Below are 22,090 nucleotides of genomic sequence, written 5' to 3'. Positions count from 1 at the left end.
GCATGCAAAATATCTGTTTGGAGAAAATAGGGGGAGTAAGAGACAAAAACTCCAGAAATGCCAAATTTCCATTGATTTTGGTAGAAAAGGGATGAGTCTCTAAAACATGGTAAATTGTGACATCTTATTCTTAGAGAATTTTAGTATGAAGTTAGGAGAAAAAGTATTTTGCTCTTTAATTTATCTTCTTGCATCCTTTTTTTTTAAGGTTCGCACAAAAGATCGTGTCTTTGACAGCATAAGTCATCTCATCAATCACCATCTCGAGAATAATTTGCCAATAGTTTCTTCTGGGAGTGAGCTCTGCCTGCAGCAGCCTGCTGAGAGGAAGTACTGACTCCAGATAACTATTTTAGTTTTTGTAATTTGTAAGCTATAACAGGTAGAAATTGCAGATCTGAAAACAAAAACCCCATGTACATTAAAAAAATTATGGATATTCACATATATTTCATCAATATGTTTTCTTTAGGTTTAAGAAGCCCCATTTCACATGGTACACTTGAAAATTCTCAATGCTTTATGTAGACATGAAGTCACAGCAGAAGGCTTTCTTAGAAAGTAATTTAAATGAAATTGTTCAGATTCCCTAATGTGAATATTGATAGTGTATATATACACAGTATGTATATAAATACAATATATATTTATATTTTTCAAGTCAGTCTGTTGATGGTATAGAACTATCTTCTGTGCCATGTGTTTTTACCAGAAGAAAAATTTCAATTGTAATTGTTCAGATAAAAATGGAATTCATCAGTCTCATTTTCTTAAGAAAAGGAGTATTGGGAATCTTATTTCTGCTTTTACCTAAGAAGCACAACTATGGGGATCACAAGTGGATTATGCTGGTTAGCCATGGAAGGAGTCTGAATTCAGCAATTAGTATTCCAACTCAGAAATTTAGCATAAAATGTTTTTTAAAAGCATTATTCAGTGTCACTTGTATCAAAATCATTTTCTCTTTCTGATGTCAAGTTTGAATTCTTATATGACGCTACTCAAAACATTTGTATCTTGCTTTAACAATGATTTTGTGTGATCTCTCTGTGTATAAAACGTGTGCATTTGATTTTTCTAATGATAATATAACAATATTCAGTAACTTTAGTTTATTAATTTGAGTGCTAAGGCTATTTATAAATAGTTCTCTGCTTATAGAGAAGATCTAGGTGTCCTTGACTACCAGTCTCCAATGAGGTGTTACATACCAATTAGGCAAGTTCAAATAACTTGCGTTCAATAGGTTTAGTACAAGATGTACATGGTTGTTCAGAGACATAACTGAAAAATCTTTTCTTTTTATAAATAGTGAAAACTATCATGGCTCAGTGGCCATTTGCATTTACCTACCAAAACCTTCACTTTGGCCTTCAACAAGTGATGGGTATTGCAAATATACTGCTTTTCTGTAAATATCAAGTTGAAAAACAGATGCATTTCTAGCAAAAATGTCCTTGGCTTTTGGTACTGGGAAAGGTTTTTAGAAAGATTTGTACTTTTCAAATGCAAACACTACATGAAGTTATTTTCCTATTTAAAAAGCTTATCAAAAGCCAAATTCAATAGACATAGTTCCTATAAAGGCAAAGTTTGTGCCAGAGTAAGGATTTAGCCTTCAGTGTTCCAAGGTTTTCTCTAGCACCAGTATCTCAAATCAAATCTTCAGACCTGATTCATAAAGGCTGTGACTCAGCAGGGTAAGTCTAGGTTAAGCACCTGCCTATGTTGAAGTAGTCAATACTTAAATCTACTTAAAATTAGATTTGGTTTTCAGAATTTGCTCAGTTTAAAAATTTCTCAGACTACAAGCAAACTGACTGAAGGAGTCATTCAGGTAGGATCATCTTATTAAAATTTGGATATATTTTGCCTATACCTTCTATTCTGAAATATAGTGAAGTTGCAACTTGGGAAGTTTGGTTTTGTTTGATCTCAAGAGCAAAAATGATTGAGGCACCTAAGATGAATCATATGAGCAGTGAATAAAAATACACCTTTTTATTCAAGACATTCAGAAGCCAAACTATGACATTAGTGAACCAAATACTTGTGATTAATTTTATTGTGAATACTAATTAGTTGTTATTTCTAGATCTGGGTGGGACCTGAGAGCAAAGGAACAAAATTAAATGCTGCATTGCAACCCAAATTAGTATGGTGCTGAGGTTAGTGGAATTCTTACATTTGGGTTGTCCTTTTACCAGATTGGAAATTGCAAGGGAACATGAGGAGATCTTATACCCTAAAGCAGTATTCATCAAAACTACTTTATTTAAGAGCATCCATGTCTCACCATATTCCAGCTTCAAGTATATCAGTTGCTACCATTTCTGTCATGTATAATATTTGTCATATCATGCTCTCATCTCTGTATAGCCGTGTCCTGGAAAGTGTTTAGTGTGATATTACTAACTATAGGAGAAGACCTCTTATTCACTTTGAATGTTGTATATCACTTCAGTAAGAATCAGATGCCAAAACCCCCTTAGGTGCCTTCAAAAATCCCACCTGCTGCCTATGTCAGTTTTAGATTCCTAAATACCCTGTCAGTGTATGCCTGGAAGAATGTGACAAGATATGGGTGTATGAATGAAGGCACTAAATATACACAGAAATAAGAATCTGATTTTTTTTTACCATCTTTAATAACTTAGCAGCCACTTAGCTGCATGTTTTGCCAATTAAAGCAGGTGGCAAGGAGACACAAAGTGAAACAGCTTGACAGAAATATTTAATTCCCCAGAGTACCTTTCACAAACTCTGCCTCCAGGAAAATGTGGCTATTTTAAACTGCTCTGTCAGCACAGCCAATTTGCCCAGCTCACCATGCGCATTGATGATGCAAATGTTACACGTAGCTTAATAAGATGAACTTTGGCCCTAGGTAATGGTAGTGCCTTTGGGCTGCGGCAGTGCCCCTGCTGCCGCAATGGTCCAGCAGATCCTGTCTGGCTAGATGGGATGATCCAGAAGCTTTTCTAAGTCACTGAGAACCAAAGCTGCCAAGGAAGAAGGGGCATGTGGACCAATCATTTCTCCTTGTGTGGATCCTGACATTGTTTTATGTCTCTGTTACTGTGGTATGTTTGGCTTTTCCCTATATGAAAATGGCATAAAAACTGCATAGACATTTGGACAGCAGTTCCAAACGTGTTTTTGTTAGATCTCAACAACAGCTTATTGAACCTGCTAGAGAGGCAGGGCTCATTTCTATGAAAAGCCATTTAAGAGACAACAATTTAAGAGAAGTTATGAGATGGGCTCAAATGCTGTGCAATTGGCTGAAAACCAGACTGCTGACAGCATAATAATTTGAGCCTTTTAATGTTTATCTTTGGTTCTGAGTCCCTTCACCTTTTGTTTTTACTCTTTTTTATTCAATCCAGAAGGCTGGACACTTGCTGGTGATAATTCAGTACTGTGACTTTAAGAAGGGGGATTTTACTTGAATGAAAGAATTTACTAGAAGCAATAGAAATCACTTGTGTTTAGACAATATCCTTTGATTTTTCCCAGGTGAGAGCTGAGCAGTCAGAAATGAAACTAAATATCCTGCAAGACTGACTACATTGATTTTGAGTAGTATCTGATTATCAGTTTTGACTCCAGCTTTGTTGCAACTATGTGAATTCTGGGCAATGAAAACACATTTGATTCCTCCAAACAAAGAACTTTCAGGAGTGAACCAAATGCTTCTGATTCATTTTATTGTAGGTCTAGAATGAATACTAGGATAATAAAAATGTCCAGCATGGCTGGCAGTGGCAGACTGGATATTGAGGTACAGTTGTGTTCTCAAACTTTCAGTTACTTCAGATGCTTCAGAAGCACAGAAACCTCAAAGGCAGCAAATGTGATTTGAAAACCAAATTACCTTCTGACTTCAGTGTGCGTTTGCTCAGAGTGAGGACTCCCCAGGTTTCCTTCCCTAAAAAAGGATGTTCAAATTGGCCATGCCTGGGTGGAGACTATAAGAGGAGATAGAATTTCCATGGCTTACTGCCTGCCTCCCTGCCCAGGGCTTTGCATACACAGTGAGGATAGAAGGTTATACAATAGCTTCCCCTCGCATCTTACAGAGTTCACAATGGGAGGTAATACTTGTTCTGCCAGAAATCTCTGCCACACATATTCAGTAAAAGCTTGAACAAAGAACATAGTCTTGGGACCAGGATTTGAGTGCAAAACGCACCCTGTCAAGTGAAGAAAATGTTTACTAACAGTGTGGCAAATGTCACCTGCCAGCACTAGATTTTCTATATCCTGGGTTCATTCTTTTTATCCTCTGTAGAATAATATCTCACATTTCTATCGTGGTCCCTAACCATCATGTTGTACGGTAAGGTTTGGAGAATTTAAAAAAATGTATATCCACGGTGTGATTGCTGCTGGCACATCAAGTGCCAGATGTCAGCTACAATGTATTCATAATAGAATTGATACATATTTAGGTATTTGTAAGTAGCAAATGCTCCATTTGAAAACTTACAGTTTTGCAGCCTCCAGGAAATTTGCCGCTCTAAAGGGGAAAGTTGAAACTTGTGAATGTTCTAACAAAAGGTTACAAATCCTGTTTTCAAGCCTTTGTTCTTAGCATCCCATGCCTATCTGAAGTAAGTGGTAGAACCAAGGATTTATATTAAGTAAATCATATTTGCATAAATGAAGTCTAAGCTGAAGTAACAGACACACTTCCCTTTTTATCTCTCAGACATTTTCAAAATATGTCTGCATAAAATCCAAATTCAGGTTTACCTTAGTTTATGTCAAAAATAGGTTGATTTGCATGGTCCTGTTGCTTGAACCTAGGGCTGCACTCTCCACAAATCTATGCTTGCTCAAAGCTGTCAGGAGATGAGGAAATTCCCAGTAAGAGCTTTGTGCTCAGCTATACTTACTCTACTAACTCACACACAGTGTCTGTGGACCTTGTTCACATCTGCATTGGATGCAGCTGGGATGAGGGCAGGCCTGTGGAAAAGATAACATGGACAAATAATTTGCTTGCAGTTAACCAGAGGCTTGGATAGGGGGTGGAAAGCTGTCTTGGTACAGAAAACCCCAGGGATAAGAAATGTGAAAACTGGAAACACGAGCCAGTAGGCACATAAGCAACTAATGGGAACTGCAAAAGACTCAGGCAATGACTACTGCACATCTCTTTTTGGGACACATATGTTGATAAGACCTGATCTGTTTTTCTGCACACTCCAACATAAGCATCCTGTATGGCTTCCACTGAGAAAAAGTGGGGCATTTTTTTTTTGTCTCAGTAAGGGGGCTGAGATTTCAGAGCTGCACATTTCTAGCAAAAGTACCACATAAACAGTGTTTAAACCTTTTTTTGACAACAGAACAGGCCATGGAAACCAAAGGAAGGAAGAAAAAAGCTAAAGTTGGGTGACTCATTCTGCTACCCCACTTCGTAGGAGACAGCATGGATGACTCAGAAAAGGAAGGTAGCCTCAGATTTGAGATTAAGATGCAGATCTACATTTTATGCAACTGTCATGAAGGTAAAATAACATACAGGTCAAATGACAAGTTTTTCCAGCAGTCCTCCTTTACTTGTCCTTGAGGCAAAACCCACCGAACACACCTGGGCATTTACTCATGCCAAATAAGAGAAATTTTATTAACTGAAGAATGTAAAGATTATAATTGGTATTTATTTGTGTCCTTTGTGGCTGAATTGGTGTGGTAATTGCTTCTCAGTAAAGTCTTGCAGACTTAAACCTCAAAAGAAGCCAGGTTTCTCCTTCTGAGGTAAATATTTTTCTTTGCATTGTGTGGGCAAAACAAAAAAAATGGCTAGTTTGCTGTGAAAGGAAGTTTGACTGTAAATTTTTTATTTATTAATATTTGTTACTTTTAGAAACATTTTTAACTGAGAATTGCAGAAAAAAATAATGTATGTGGAAATATTGTGATTGTTTATATTCCCAGCCACTTTTGTGAATCTCAAGTTCTTGCCTGTCTGCTGATTGTGGTATTCCGGCTATAGAGGAAAATTTTGCCTCTGAGGAAGTCCTTGAGCAACAGAATTTTGAATATAAGTGTTATACAACTGTTTTCTGATTATTCAGTTTGTATACGATTAACCAAAGTAATAAAATAATCGGCAGTACTGTCAGATTGGAATGCATGCAAAGTGAGCTTGAGTCTTTTCTCCTATGCATATTTTTTTGTTTGTTTGTTTTGATGTGGTTTGTTTGTTGTTGCGTTTTTGGGGGGTTTGTGTGTTTTTTTTTTTTTTTTATTTACTTGAAAGAATGCTCATTTTGTAGCAGAATAAATTAAATTCTACAAAGTTAACCTGGATATTGAATACTTATAAGTCAATGAACTGCTCGTCTCAGTAGACACAGGGATAAAAGTTGTCCGAGGACCAAATGGCACATGAGGAGCTTGACCTCAGTTACACTTTACACCAGAGGAGCTCTACTTACCTTGGCAAAGGCAACACTGGTCTCCATGAGTTCAACAGATACCATTTTCACGATGAAAGTAATTGCTTGTACAGGCACTCTTTCTGGGCCAGATGATGCTGTCTCCTGAAAAGTTAGCTTTCGTGCTTGGCACACTGAACAGGTGAGGGTAGCCAAGGGTAGCTCACTCCATGGAGGATGAATGCAAGGACAAGCTACATGCAAAAGCAGGTATTTAGTGGATCGTGGAGGGGAGAAAGGCTCCACATCAGAAGGGCACTTGGCTGGACTGATGTCCCCAAAATCACCTTCCTTCACCATCCACAAGTCTCCTTGTAAAAGCCCTTCCCTCTTACCTGATTGAAGAAAAGTCAAGCCTGGGGTTGCCCTGAGAAGTTAGGTTGCTCTCAAGAATAAATGCAGGTCTGAAGGCAGCATGGGCACCAGGACACCTCTGCATGCCTCTGCATGGTGTCTCCATGCCACTCCATGGGAGACCTGTTGTGTTTTAAGTCCAGCCCATAACTCAGAACCACACAGCTCGCTCATTCCCCCTCTTCTTGTCCCCCCACTCTTGGAGGGATGGGCCTCAGGGTTGCTGCAAGCCTCCCAGTTGATGGTGGCCAAGCAGAATCCCCTGGTCACTGCTGCTGTGCCTGCCTGCCTTGAGAAGGCAATACTCCCAGCACAGGACAGCCATGGGGTTCACAGTCAAGGGTCCGAGCTGTGCCCTTGGTTGTGTTGGTGGCATTACACAGAGTGGATGCCAGCACATGTCGTGACACCCCAAATACAGCCTCTCCTTGTAAAATGTTCCTTCCCAATGGAGCCACTGTGAGCGCGGCTGCTGGAGCAGACAGCCCTCGTAGCAGGTGAGCCCAGGGACTGAGTCCACTCCCAGGAAAGCAGAGCAAAGCCTTCCTCTGATCCAGGGACAGTGGAAACAGAACCTACCACCTTTGACTGCATGGCATTCCCATAGGCACAACACCCAGTGTGAAAGTGCGCATTTTCTGCAGACGGCCTAAGCCATCTTCAAAGTTCTTTGAAAAACAATTGCCACACAACTTTGGTTTAAAGGTTTAAGATTTAATTAAAAGTTTTCAAAATGTTTATGGTACCTAATGAATTGAAAATGCTCTGCAAGACTGCTGGCAATAAAAGACTCTTGGAAAGACTCTTGTGAAAGCTTTTTTCTCCTTAAGTGCGTTGATTTGCATTTCTTTTGTAATCCAGAATACAAATAAATATTCCAATTCATGAAATAATATGAATAAAATACCTCCTTTGTAGCTTTTGCTCTGCATAAAACCAACTGCGAAAGGGAGACCTAATTCAGTTTCTTGCATGCTCAAATCAGCCTAGATGATGAAAAGCTTGGATGCTAGAATGTATTTTGAAGAATTTTCTAATATTTTAGGGTGAAATGAGCTATTCTCCATCCTTTACAGCTTCTAGGATAGGATATCTTCCTGATTGCTTATGGTCCACTGCTGTTAAGCCCTTGACTTGGTCCTACTTCAAAATTTTGCTCAGAAATGTCCCAGAAGCTGTGCTTTACTTAACAGTCTTAAGTGGGTACATCCCACTGTGACATATACCCATAACAGTCTTTTTAGTCCTAAATACTCAGTAAATTTACTATCAGTATTACATGTGAACCTATGAATCTTAGGAGCCTGCTTCAAGTACAGCAGGGTAGTGAACTAATAAAATATCCCCACAGCTCCAAAATAAGAGAAGGAAATCAAAGCAGAGTGAAAGGTTTTTGCACTGACATGCAATCACATGGCCTCCAACAGTGGAGTCTGCTTGCGTTACTTGTACATTGCATCAACTCTGACAATGGAGGTTAAAACTAACTTTTAAGTGCATGTTTTTGGATTTTGACTATTAAAGCTGTTTTTCTTTTTTTTCACCTAAGCAGTGAGAATTGCATAACATCCTTGTTGGTTTGGGATCAGCCACAATGTTTTCTCAAACCCTTGCGCTGCTAAGGCCTTTGTGCTCTACAATAGCAGGGAATGCTGCCATGTGCCACCACCTCGTGCACTAACACTTACAGGTATACAAATATTTTAGCTGCAGTTTTTGAAGACACAACTTCAGTGGAGAACTTCGACACTGAAAATATAGCCAAATAGCACTACAAGATCTAAAAAAATAAGCAAGCCATGGCAATGCAAATGTCAGCTGTTTCACAAAGCTACAGAGATGCTGACCCAGCCCTGTACCTGCAGTTCAGTTATAGCACGCTTAGCTTAGCTTTTCCCTCTTAAGGAAGTGCACCGCTTTTCAACATTTTTAGTAGAAATTATGTCATATTTAATATTCTTTTTCACAGTTATTTCATTCAAATAGTTTTTTTGTTCTTACACCTAACAGCATAAAACATTTACAAGCAAACTGTTAACTTGTAAAAGATAATCACAATGCAAAATTTAATTTCATTCTTTAAAATGAAAGGCTTTTGCTACATACATTATACATTGTACATACTTGGAAAGACTAATGCTGCTGCTTTAAATGATTAAGACCGGAGTAAATCCAAGGGTGAGCTCTTCCAAGCTGTGCAGGCTGTGTATTAAAAAGCCTCAACTACTTATTGTGCATAAGGCAAGGTGTGGTTTGAGATATTAAACACAAATCCTTGAAAGAGCCTAATAAATTTAGATGCTTACATTCTTACTGAAAGACAATGGAACCAGTCTCAGAATTCCCCATCAACATCCACCGAAACCTCCAGCCATAAAGTATGATTGATGGAAGTACCATGGGCCACTTCCATGGGGACTTGAAACAAGATGTTTATGAAGTATGAATGGCCTGAGGTCTCAGGGAATCTCTTTGATGCTGAACACCATCCTGTACTGAGGCTGGTAAAGCACTGATGAACCATAAAGTTGCATTCATACAGGTTTCTCTGGAACATTCTCTCAAAATAACAAGTCTGGGGCTCCAAGTCTTCAAACTAAACAGGCTTTCATTCCAGATCCAAGGCAGGGTCAGATATAAAGGGAGATACGCCCTTCAGCATGATCCTGTTGTACCGCATCTTCACTCTTGTATCTGCAAAAGTGCCTGGAGACAGTAGAAGCGCAGGGTCCCACTGCCTGAAAATGGGATCTTGTCCCACTGTCTGAACTCCTTTCCAAGGAGAATTTCTAATGCATTCCCATGCTGTGGTAGCGCCCGGAGAGAAAAGAAGAACTCCACAGGAACCCATTGTGGTTCACTGTTTCCTGAAATGATATGTCTCTGTTTCAGAACTACAGAATCTCAGCTCAGGTAGTGCATTCACAATGTACACAGGTTTACATAGGTTTGCCATACATTTATAAATACATTGTAAATAGTAAGTAAAAATATATGCATTGGAACAGTACATACACTCGATACACATGTATAGTCACATTTTAACTACTTTAAATAGTGAATGTATATAGCCTCTCTCCGTGGTTATTTACTACTGTTTGTTTAAAATAAGTTGTGAAATGCCACAGTGACAACTGTTGTGTTGTCTTTCACTAAACATGGAAAGTCTGAATAACAGTGAAAAAAATTAAAAATACTGCAGTGATATGACATGTTAAAGTTCCTGTCAGTTAACAGCTACTACTTCATTTCAAATATCCCCATTGAAACACATGTATTTGTATAATCTGTCACTCTACACTGTATACTGGAATACAATGTTTAGTACAGTGTAAACTTTTACCAAATGACGACTTTTAAAGTAAGGAATTGTACAAATATACAGCTATTTATGCCACATACTTATAAGGCCATTAACATAACAGCAAGATACATATAAAGAACTATAATCACCAACATATGTAATGAGCTTCTCTCCCAATCATTTTCCAATCATCATCACTGTTTAGTGAATACTTAAGTTTCTAACAGGTTTTGTTGATCTCTTGCAAGATCAGGCTGTGCCAAATGCAGCCTTTATCATGCAATGCCATCATGATGCACAATATCATTATATGTCCATGGACTCTGTCCTGGCTGTTGGACAGAATGAAAGGTTTTTTCTGCATTGGTTATGTTACTGAATGAACTCCCAAAGCAAACGATTATTGATAAATACGTTCTCAAAGTTAAATAAATGGTGTTTTCCCCTGTGACTTAAGTGCACGAGTACTTAAACCACACTTGTAGTTCAAATCTAAAAGCCATAGAAATATACTTGTCTCAAGGAGTCCTTTACTTACAGATGTTTCCATTGTGAAATGAAAATTCATTTTTCTCAGCGATACACGATGGAATTTTCTTCGGTGGGAAATCCTCCTTTGGCTTCTGGGCATTGCTGCTGCTGGATTTACTTCGACTGTGATCTGGTGTGGGCGGAACAGGCAAAGATCTGGACACCTTGGATTTCACCAGGCAGCCACAAACAAGGCGAAAAAAAGCCCGACGCATTTCCTTACTGGCCAGAGTGTAGATGATGGGGTTCATTGCAGAATTGATAACCGCCAAAGCAATAAACCAGTTGGCTTTGTACAAGATAGAGCACTCCCTGACTTTGCAGGCCACATCGATGAGGAACAGGATGAACAGTGGAGACCAACAGGCAATGAAAACACTGACAACGATCACAACAGTCCTAAGGAGTGCCATGGATCGCTCCGAGTTATTGTGGTTAGTGACATTACGACTGCTGGACTTTACCAGGATGTAAATACGGGCATAAAGGATGACGATGGCAACCAAAATGGCTATGAAGATACTAATGCAGAACACAACATACTTCTTGGAGTAAAGAGGCAAAATTGTTGAGCAGTCTGGTAAGTTGTTTATACAGTTCCAGCCAAGAATGGGTAAAGCACCCAAGGAAATTGAAATAAGCCAGCAGGTACCAATGAGAAGGAACACTCTGTATTTCTTATTCGCATCGTAAGGCCTCATTTTAATCATGGTCAAATGGCGCTCAATAGCTATTGCTAGAAGGCTGAAAGTAGAGGCTCCCAGGGCAACAAACATGCTGCCTTCCCTAATAAACCAGATTGTGGAGGATAAGCTCAGAGTTTTCTTCCCAGACATAAGAATGTTTACTTTGTAAACAACTCCAGCTAGAAGATCACAGAGAGCTAGATTGCCTATAAAAAAGTACATGCGGTTGTGAAATTTATTGTTTTTCCATATGGCGATCAACACCATCAAGTTTTCCAGGACTATGAAACTACACAGGATCAGAAATGCAACAGTGGGCAGGTCTATGTTATCTGTTGCCTTTTCCCTTAAAATAAGCTTTCCTGTGTAATTATAATGCAGTACAATCAGAGAGTCCATCTCTTCATTTCGTTGAGGGCTGCCAAGAGCATCAGCTGGCTCGGTAACTGCTGCCATCATTTGTTTGACCATGCTGGACTTCTCTTCTTTAGTATCACAAGAACTTAGTTTCGGTAACTTTCCACAAGAGGGAGATCAAGCCACGCTCCTCCAAGCACTCCTCTGGGCAGGCGGTGTGGATCCCCAGCTCCAGCCACCTTTGCATATTAATTTGGGAGACTGGCTCCCCAACCAGGCTCTGAAAATAAAATCAAAAGATGCAACATAAATCTCACTGTCCTCCCATGTCACCCATGGCCCATGCGGGTGCTCGAGCTGCAACATACACCCAAGAGGCAAAATGGGTGCTGGCTATGAGGCAGCAAGGTCTAGCATTGCTGCATGCTTATCAAGATAGCTGTGGGTAAGCTGTCTGCCATGCTTTTCACAGATGCAGCTCAGCTCCAGAAATGTGAGGGCAATGTGGCGAACTGCTCATTGGTGTTTTTCCCTACAAAATTTCCATGCTGAAAAAATACAGAGGAGTGGTGAGAAGGATTAGCAAACAGTTACAGCAAGCCCCAGCATGCACAGCAACCAGCTCACTCCTTCCCAAAAGGACCTAACTGTACGTGATGCTATCAAAAGCACCAGGGCAAACTCACTGCTTTCTAAGCTTATTCTTGTTCCCCATGCAGACTTAAGGTAGCAAAGACCCTGAGAAAGTTGGTGTCAAGTCTTGTTGCCAATCTGCGTGATACCAATGCCTAAAATAACTACTTGCTGCTAATGGCACAAAATGAGGCTATTTATGATTAAGGAGATCCTCTGAAGGCCAGTCATCGTAAAATCAATCCTACTTCCTATTCAAATCAGTTGGATTTCTTCTGCCCCTTTTAAAATAAAATAAACACAGCAAGTCCCATCTTTGTAAGAATTGCTTGTATGGCTTTTTTTTTTTCCTTTGCATGTCTCTACAAGACACACATTTAACACTGGGGATTTTTTTTAATAAAAAAGGAGTTATAACAACCCGAATTGTCCTTCTCAATTTACTTCTGCTCTTCTTTAAGCTATGACTTAGACTGACTGAAGTGTTTTCTTACAGATTTTGGTAGGTAGCATTTTCACAGCAGATCCTCCTGGTTTTCTTTTTCCATTGCCATATACAAACATCAGAAGAGATCTGCACAGCTTTGTAAAAGTATCAGATGATGTCAGAAGAACTCAGTGTTTTACCAGAAATGTTAGTTCAGTTGCTGCATACTCCACAGAGAATCAGTGCTCATGCCCCAGTGTATGTACTAAGGATGAATGGACAGCCAGTTCTTCAGACTGGTAACCAAACCAGGATAAGGATTAGGATGAGGTGAGAATTGGTTCAATGTGAGCCAAATCTGTAAAGATCTATTTATTTTTTTCTTTTTATGGGAAAGGTTAGAAAATAAAAAGTTGTGCTAGATGGCAGAACACATCCCGCTGGCCCCAAAAGTTTAGGGAACTTTTTAGGAGCTAGAGTTCCTGACCTTAGCTTTTATTTATTTACGGGTCACAAGCATTTCCCAAACACAGGGGTTGGAACTAGATGATCTTTAAGGTCCCTTCCAACCCACACCATTCTATGATATTATAATTCTATATACAGGTTTCTTAAGATCACAAAACCATGTTCTGTTCCACCACTCTGTTTGGGCACTTGAAAGTGAGAGATGAATTTCTAAGTGCCTTCTTGAAGAAGGGAGGAGCAAACCATGTCCCACATGAATGTAAAGAGATTTAAAGGATGACCCACACTCATCCTTGTGCTTTCTTATCCTCCCTTTTCCTGGGTTATCTCCATCAGAAAAGAAGTAATCTGACAAAAGCCTACAGTGAATTGACTTGAATTTTTTAGTGCATGCAGGATGTTTTATAATTGTTTTCTGAGAAAGTAATTTACCATTTACCCATCGTTATAATTTTCATCATAATTGTAATTATTATTATTTCCCCATTCTAGCTCTTAGGTGCAAGCCACTTTGCTGAACAGACCCACTGGAAAAGACATATTACCCAAAAAAACCACAGCTGTTGCTTTGTGTCCTCACTGTCAGCAATCACCTCATTAATTTCCCATGAGCAGAACTGGGCCCTTGAGTTTTGGACCTCGTTTCTGAAGCATGGTAACAGTGAAGCTCTTCAATAGAATGACTTCACCTCAGCTAAGGTTCAATCTAATTATAATTCAGTTATAATCTGCACACTGTTATCACATAAACTATCACAGTCTTTCATTGTATTAGCTTACAACAAAATGCCACTGTATTCATATCATTTGCAAGTACTTTTAGTTGTAAATTAAACAATTACATTTGACTAGGAAAGTATTTGCTAACGATAGCTCAACTAGCAATACTCACCAGACTGGCTGATGGCTGCCTGTTGGAACTATATTCAATCATGGTCATATCATTTAAGAGTACCGCATGCAACAAAATAAATGCTTCTGTAAGACTTTCCCAAGCTGAGTTATCATAACTGGTCTACCAAAGGACAAATACGTTTCCTTCTGTGAAGAAAACTACACCAGACTTAGGTCTGTATCAGCCACAACTCAGCAGCTGTAAACTCTCATGACTCCACTAAAGATACTGGTGCTATACCAGTTCCCCTGGCTGAAGGCAAAGACTATGCACTCAATCAGCAGAAATCATACAAGGTCTCTTCCACTGTTTACAACTACTTCTCCCCTCAAAATTATTTGAGCAAAATTAGTATCACAAAAGTAAATCTCTGCCTCTGACAGGCTAGTGGCAAGGCAGTGGAGATTGTAACATTTTTATTTGCCAGGATGCTCAGGGAATAAGTATCACGCATAAGCCACTTGAAAGATAATATAATAAATTAAAATTTATTCTCTCCTGGCAGCAACTTATCTTGCTGGTAATAAGTTTCAGCCACACTATTTTTTGTTTTGTTTTCCTCCTGCTTCTCAGCCAGTAACTCAGAAAGCACACTTATTTTTTAACGGTTAGAAGAATTAAAAGTTTGCTGTACACTACAAGAATAAAGACAGCAGCAGCCAGGCTGGGAACATCCTCATTACTGCTTCCTGATGCCACTACGTTTTACTCCTCAAAACATCTTTGTCCCATTCTCACAGAGGACTAGTCAGTAGCTGCAAAGTATGGCCCTCAGCTTGGAATATTCACAAAAAGGACCCAGAGAGTCCATCTGTGGCATGCTGTGTGTGAAGCACTGCCTTGGCTAGGTACCTCAATACCTTGAGCTCTTGACGACACCGCTGGAAATCATTTTTATTCACTATAAAGCAAGCCAGCAGATCCCTATTGCTCCACCACCAGGTACCACTCAAAAGGTAAACCTATCGGCAGCGTAGGTGCAATCTGGCTATACTTCCTCACAGATGTGATGGCCAAACCAGCATTTGCTAAGTTACTCAAATAAAGGCAGTGGTATGATGTCAAGAACCACAGTCAACTGGAAGACAATTCAGTCACCTCCTTCAGCTATTTGGCTGATTTTTGTCCTCCCTGGTCCAAGGACGGAGGGAACAGTTGGGGTCAGCAGTGAGCACCATGACATTCCCACCTGGGTAATCTTCCTGCCCACCACCATGTACTGGATTTTTCACAGCCATTAGTGTGGTCATGGATCTTAGTAGCATTAAGCACCCTTCCAGGATGAAGCAGGGGCTCTCCACTAAGGCTCATATCCTTACAGTCTACCATGGTCTGTATGATCCCTGTGACACATGTGCCATGGAAAAGGCTATGCTGTGTAGTACGCCATGTCCTCTTCATCTGCCCCCTAGTAAGGCACATCTCTACTGCCCTCTCCAGCCCCATCACACAGTGATACAGGCAGAAACTCAAGGCCATACCCCTCACCAGCTCCCCACAGATAATGCCCTGGGTAAGACAGTTGGAGTCAACATGCAATTTTCCTCTGAGAATGTGTAATTTCCACTGCCAGGAGGCAGCAGGGAACTTGTGATAATGGGGATGGCGAAGCCCCTTCAGCAACCACCCCCAGTACATCTCCACTCTCTGCTCCCTGCAGTACTCTGGTAAGAGTCCCATGGGGAGTTGAGGGCTTTTACCATCTCATGAGTCACTGGGTACTTTATAGCTGGAAGAATAGGAAATTTCTATTTCAAAACAGTGAGCCATGCTGTCTGAATTTTCATGGTATCCTGAAATCAATGCAACAAGTGAGAATAAAGCACAAGTAGTAAGCTGTCCATCATGCTCTGCACGGATCGCAGCTCTGCTGCAGAACTGCAAGGGCAACATGGAGAACTACTCATAGCTGCTTCCCCCTACAAAATTTCCATGCTGAAAAAATGGAGAAGAGTGGTGAGAAAGGTGGTGAGAATAAAGTGAAAGTGAGTGAGAGAATAAAGGAAAGTGAGAATAAACCACAAGGACTTCACTTTCCACTACCTACTTTTGCCTATAAAGGCCTGTGTGTTCAATATGCTCACTGCAATTCGGCTGGAATTGTATTTTCCTGCCTTGCAAATATCCATTAACAGACTTGACCAAAGAGACTGAATGGCCTTCACCACTACCACACACATTGCAGCTCTTCCTCTCCTTTCACACACAGCCTTACACTTGTCCATAAATGACAATTTTAAAAACAGCAAAGGGAAAGACACTATCTGCATATCTGAAGCCAAATTTTGCATAGTTTGTTTAGTTGTGAAGCTTTTCCACATGGAAAGTAAACGTGTATAATTCACCAGGCACATCCTAACAGCTTTAAGAACAGAAAAGAGTTTTGAGAGCAACAGCACAGTTCAATACACGTTTCCACTCTGAAATTTAAGCTGTGCTAGATGCAATGAAATTTAGACAACAAACATCTGTTGCAGAACAATGTTTTGGACAAGTCAAATAAACTTTAAAGAGATTTTTTATTTTTGAAGTGGATGTGCTGGCAGCCTACAGCTTCAGAAAAGCCTTTAATAAATGGTTATTTTTCTTGGCTTCTGTATTTTAGACAACGGTTTGTATTTTGGAATTCCCAGCGGCACACAGGCGGACCTCACAATGGAGCTCCTGGCTGGTTGCACTTTAAAGGAAGGTACATTTACTTCTCCCCCCTCACCCAGCGCTCCCCACACGAACACACACACACACACACACACACACACACACACACACACACGTCAAACTCCAGGATTCCGTTCTCAAACTTCCAGTACCGCAGCAACCTCAGCTTTCTGCGGTGATAAACCGCTCGTCTACGCGACCCAAGAACATCCCCGACGTGACGGCGGCGTAATAGGTCCCACACGGGAAACTTTACTCACAGTCCTGGGATATCTACCCAGCCCGCCGCCGCTCCGTGCCCGCCGCTGCGCCTCTACGTGATATCCCGAAGGAACGGCGGGCGCGGCGGGCTCTGTCTTGTCCCGGGCGCCTGGCACGTCCGGCGGCGGCCGCACACCACGCGGGCCGAAACACCTCGCTCGCCGCTCGCTGAGGGAGGGAGCGCCGACGGCCCCGCCGGGCCGGCTGCCGGGAGGGCAGGCACCGCAGGCAGAGGGGACAAGGCGGCAGGCAGGCCGCGGCAGGGGCTGCTGAGAGCAGAAGTACCTGCTACGTCCCTGCCGAGCCCTCCCAGCACTCTGGGGCCACCGCACCCGACCGCCGGCTGCACGGCGCCGCTCGGCCCCCAGGGCTGAGCTGGGCCGCGCCGGGCCGGGCCGGGCGGGGCGGGACTGGGATCGTCCTGGCCCTGCCCCGCCTCTGCTGCCCCGAGCCGCCCCTCTGCCCCCTGCCTGCCCGCGCAGCCCCCCTCTGGGCCTCTCGTCTGCCCGCACACCGGCCCCCCCGGGGTCCTGCCTGCAGCACGCCGCTCCAGCGCCGCCGTCGTCCCCGGACAAGGCTCGCTCCCCGCTCCAGCGGTCCTCGCCTGGCCCGGCCCGGCGCGGCCCGGCCCGGCCCGACCCTCTTGATCCCGCCCGACGACCCTCGCCGCTCAGCCGCGAGCCGGCCCCCAGACGGAGGGAGAAGCCCCGCGGGGAGTCTGCTGCCGTCGGGGCACGGCCGCAGGTGAAGCACTAGGAGTTCTGGGCGGCCGGAGTGAAATGTGAGACGGCAGAGCCCGCCGCCGAGTGTTTGTAACATGCGAGGGGGAGGGAGGAAATTCTGGGGAGTCCTCATGCAGCTCGAGCTCTTGGCATGCTCGAGTGAAGTTTACCCCGCCCTCATCTGCCCCCTCTTTCACTGTGTCTGTTAATTTAATCTTCAGATAACTTCAGATGGATGAAGCATGTAGAAACTCCAAGGAGAAATACGTCTGATTTGACCCAGAGCTGCTAATGACAGTGTACTTTTAGTAAGGTACCCCTTGACAGTTATTGACTGCGTAATAGCAACTCAAGGATAGCAGTAGGCACACAGATTGCTTCCATGACAGAAGCAGCACTTTGGAACATAAGTTGAAATCTGGATCCTACAACCATCTAATTTAAATGTACTTGTAAGCTGCCTGTGGGTATAGCAAAGCTTTCTGTCAGAAATGGATATGATGAGCTGGCAAACAGGAACACTACAACCTTGCTAAGCGCAGGCAGGCGTGTAGGGTTGCCTAGTCGTCTTGCTGCAGTCAGTGTTTTTCTTGGGAGCCTCCTGTCTGAAGCCGAGCATCGTCATGCTGGGGCTCGTGCCACAGGCTCGGCTGTTGGGTTGCCTGCACTGCTACTCCATAGGGAGTAAAAGTCCTGGAAGAAAGCATAACTAGGATTTTTATAGCCAGAAGATTAAACACATGTAGCTGAGCAAATGGTGTGTTTCTGTGACTGCTTTTTATTTGCTGTAGAAGAGTAATAAAAATCTTCTGATTTAGGACCTCAATAATAAGGACTATACAGGGCAAAATGCTGGTAAAATTGCTTCAGAGCTTAGGGATACAGTGAAGTGTTCAAGGCCAAGTTGGATGGGGTTTTGACCAACCTGGGGGATATCCCTGTTTATGGCAAAGGGTGTTGGAACTAGATGATCTTTAAGGTCCCTTCCAACCATAACCATTCTACAATTCTGTGATTCTGTGGTACGGCCTCACTTAGCTACGGATAGGTCCACACTGCCACGTGTGGTGGTCCTGGTCTTACCTCCTGGCCTCCCTTGGCATGTGCTGTCTGAAAGCTGCTCTCTTCTGTGGAAAGGAAGAGAACTGGAAAGCTTCTTCCATGCCACATAAAAGAACACACCACTTTTTGGTGAAGGAGAGCCCAGGACTGGGACTTGGTGCTCTCCTGTTGCACAGAAAAGCCTTGTGCAACAGTTTCCCTGCAAACCACCCAAGCAGTCCAACTGGCAGCTGCTTGCCACATGCCATCAAGACCCAGTTCTTGCAAAGCAGATGTTTCAGTAAGTACTTCTGGCCTGCCTCTGTGGTCTGCTATTGTTCTTTGTTCTTTTCCCTATTTCCTTGTTGTTTTTTTTTTTTTTCCTTTACTACCTATCGAATACTTGCAGAGGGGAGCCAAAAGACGGTCATTCTGAATGGACTGTCATAGATGAGGGGACAAACTGTGCCCTGCTGCCTGTGATGGTTTTGTTTTGCCTTCCTCAGCTGGGCTTGCTAGCAGCCCATAGGAGCAGCCCACAGCAAGGCCCCAATACAGTACAGGGAAATTATTCTCTTCTGCTGAGGAGAATGCATGGGAAGTGGTGTATCAGTGCAGACCAGATGTTATCTCTGCCTGAGGCCTCTAATGGTGGTGTCTGACATGGTGGTGTCTGAATGCCCTTAATCTGCAAAGCTCCTCAAGCAGTGCAGTCCTGCCAGTCAGCGCAGGGATCCTGTGCCCCAGCTCTCCTCTCCACCATGGGAAACAGACTGTAGCCGTGGCTGTGCTGGAGGGGTCTCTGGCTTGTCAGTGGGCAGTGGTTTCTTGCAGCTGCCCCTCAGCCCCTCTGGTTGTTGTGGCTGCCTGTGCCATCGGAGAAGGCAGGTGACAGAACACTGCTGTGCAAGCTGGAGAAGCCACCCAGGAGCAAAGAGTCCTTGCACAGAGGCTGCCAGGGACTTGCCAAGGTTGGTATCTAAGGCCAAAGCAGCTGTCAGCAAAAACCTTTGGGGAGCTGGGTAGCTGATGCAACCCACAACTTCATTTCCAAACATCACAAACAGCCTGTAGATATGCATACCATACTTAGCTCCAAGGACCTCTCAACCTTGTTATAGTGCTGTTGAAAGAATTTGTGGTCGGGTTTTGTTTTGTTTTTTTTTGTGCAGGGTGTGTGTTTATTTTTTATTTTTTTTGTGGGGTAAAAAGATTAATAACCAAGTAAGAGATAAAAAGTAAAGGCCAGGAATCAATTTTCATAGCAACAGGAGGTTAACAGCTCCATTTCCCAGTGGTAAGGGGTCTCTTCTGCCCTGAAAATTCCTGAGTGGACAAACAGGATGAATAATGGGAGACCAGCATCTGCTGATGTTATTGGGGGTACTTGACAATGAAACTAAAACTGAGACAAGATGTTTCCAAGACCTGGATGTCCTCAGTGACCTGTTGATAAAATGCTGTGTTCATTTCCATGCTGCTAAGTGAAACAGGAAAAACAACTCTAATGATACATGCACAAATTAATGTACAGTGCTACCACTCAGAAGAGAGGTCTTTGTGGATAGAGAGGTCTTTTGAGAGGTCTTTTGGCTCTTCAGAAACATCTGACATTCATTAACTGTCAAAGGGAAACTGGATGCTAGAAACGATTAAGAAAGGAATGAAGGCCAAAATGGAAAGTGCAGTTAAGCCCTTCCATGAGATCTGCACTTTGAGTACCACAGGTGCCTCTGGGTACTCCATGTCCTTGTGAATGCAGTAAAACACAAAAAAGGCACCAAAGACAGTAGGATGGTTGTAACAGTAGACCTTGCGGGGAAAACACAATTTGCTAGGTCTAATCAATGGTGTGAGCAAAGGAAAACCCACAGAGAACAAAGACAGAATAGCATAAAAGAAAATGAAACAGATTTCTGACAATGTACTGTTGAATTGTGGAAGACACTGCTGCAGGAGAGAAAGGGAGAAAGTGGTTAAACAAACCACATGGAGTAAGAGCCTGTCAACAGCTGTTAAATACAATGAGAAAGAAGAGCAGAGCACAAGGGCTGGGGGACCCAAGCGGGCAAGGGTGCCCTGCGTGCTTCCAGCTCTGTAATTGGCATAGACCAAATACCATCTGAGCTCTTTCTTTCTGTGTTGCAAGGAGGCAATGTCTTGACTAAGACACAAACAATGACACATGTAACAGCATGACTATGGCCCACTTCTGCAGGTATTGGGAAAAGGAAAGTTTTTTGTAGGGTATTCATTCTGAACATGGCACAAAAAGAGTCAGCAGAGTGACTCAGAAAGAGGTGGCTCAGCCATCACAACAGGCACAGAAAATGTCATAGTGAAGTTGTCCGAATGGGTCTCACAGCATGCCACAACAGTCCATGGATTTGATTTTCTATCTTGGGTATTACATACAGAATGATAGATTAAAAAACAGCTTTTTATTTCCATATGTGGCATTTGGTCTAATGAATGCAGTGAAAGACCGATGCCATTGATATAAATGGTTTTTCAGCACACACTTAAAAGTTAGAAATATGGTTAAAGTTATTTCTATTTACAGCTAGATAAAATATATACACATGCAATAAAATCTGAAGTTACCCTCAAATGAGATATATGAGATATACAGACAAAACAGATAATGTTTCAAGATTAATATTATCCTTCTCACTTAGTAGTTACAATGAAGTCCTTGAAGAACCTCCTTTTTCCATTAAATGTTTAGGGCATGATGAAATTTTGCAAGTTTCTGTCTATCAACATTAAAAAATCATTCATGCAATGTTTTATTAATGTCTTAGTTATAATTTCTTCCTATTGACCTCCATCCAATGCTTTACTGATCCATCACTGATTTACTTTCTGGAGCTCCTGAAGGAACGCTCCATCATTTGGAAAATCAGTCATTTATTTTTTACTGTTTTGGTATGTAAACAGCCGCAGGGTAATTTTAAAATTACGATTCAAACCAGTCTGATATTTAGCTATTTATATTGTAAAATATTTTAGCTCTCTACTTTTCTACTGCTGGTGAGTTATCTTTTTACATTAACAAGATGTATTATGCATTGTTATGTCAAGGTGATGAAGCGCTGCAGTATGTTTTTATTAGTAGCACCATTTCTGTTCCCACTTCTGTGCCTCCAACTTGGTTTTATTTCAAAATGAAAGCAATGTTGTTTAACTTAGAAATGATTAAAAGAGAAAAAAAGTTAATTAATATTTTGTTTTAATATTAAAAAAATTAAAAAAGCAAAAAAGAGAGAAAGTTTCTTTGGAATGCTGTTGAGCTATAATC

At 41.9% G+C, this 22,090-nt stretch overlaps 2 protein-coding genes across 3 annotated transcripts in view; one reads left to right on the top strand and one right to left on the bottom strand.

Annotated features, from left to right (window-relative positions):
- The window catches only part of SHC3 (SHC adaptor protein 3), a 55,499-nt gene extending 54,074 nt beyond the window's left edge, over positions 1 to 1,425 (top strand). Inside the window, 1 exon segment of the mRNA XM_057413800.1 lies at positions 209 to 1,425. Within this exon segment, the coding sequence (XP_057269783.1) occupies positions 209 to 337 (129 nt within the window). The 3' untranslated portion in view covers positions 338 to 1,425.
- A 7,287-nt stretch (positions 1,426 to 8,712) lies between these two features.
- Positions 8,713 to 17,364, bottom strand: S1PR3 (sphingosine-1-phosphate receptor 3). Of its 2 annotated transcripts, none has more exons than XM_057413812.1 (2): positions 17,312 to 17,364; positions 8,713 to 11,964 (listed from the first exon to the last, which is right to left on the bottom strand). In XM_057413812.1, exon 2 carries the CDS (start codon positions 11,796 to 11,798, stop codon positions 10,641 to 10,643), a length of 1,158 nt encoding a protein of 385 aa, XP_057269795.1. In that variant the 5' UTR covers positions 11,799 to 11,964; positions 17,312 to 17,364; the 3' UTR covers positions 8,713 to 10,640. The 2 variants fall into 2 exon arrangements, with proteins under 2 accessions (XP_057269795.1, XP_057269796.1); XM_057413813.1 differs by lacking the exon at positions 17,312 to 17,364 and adding an exon at positions 17,026 to 17,041.
- Positions 17,365 to 22,090: the final 4,726 nt, after the last annotated feature.

The sequence above is a fragment of the Pezoporus wallicus genome, unplaced genomic scaffold (genome assembly GCF_028554395.1).
Source record: "Pezoporus wallicus isolate ANWC-B61680 ecotype Strahan unplaced genomic scaffold, APGP_CSIRO_Pwel_v1 contig_10094, whole genome shotgun sequence".
NCBI lineage: Eukaryota > Metazoa > Chordata > Aves > Psittaciformes > Psittacidae > Pezoporus > Pezoporus wallicus.
Note: the sequence above shows the minus strand (reverse complement) of the source record. Positions and strands in the feature narration are given on the sequence as shown.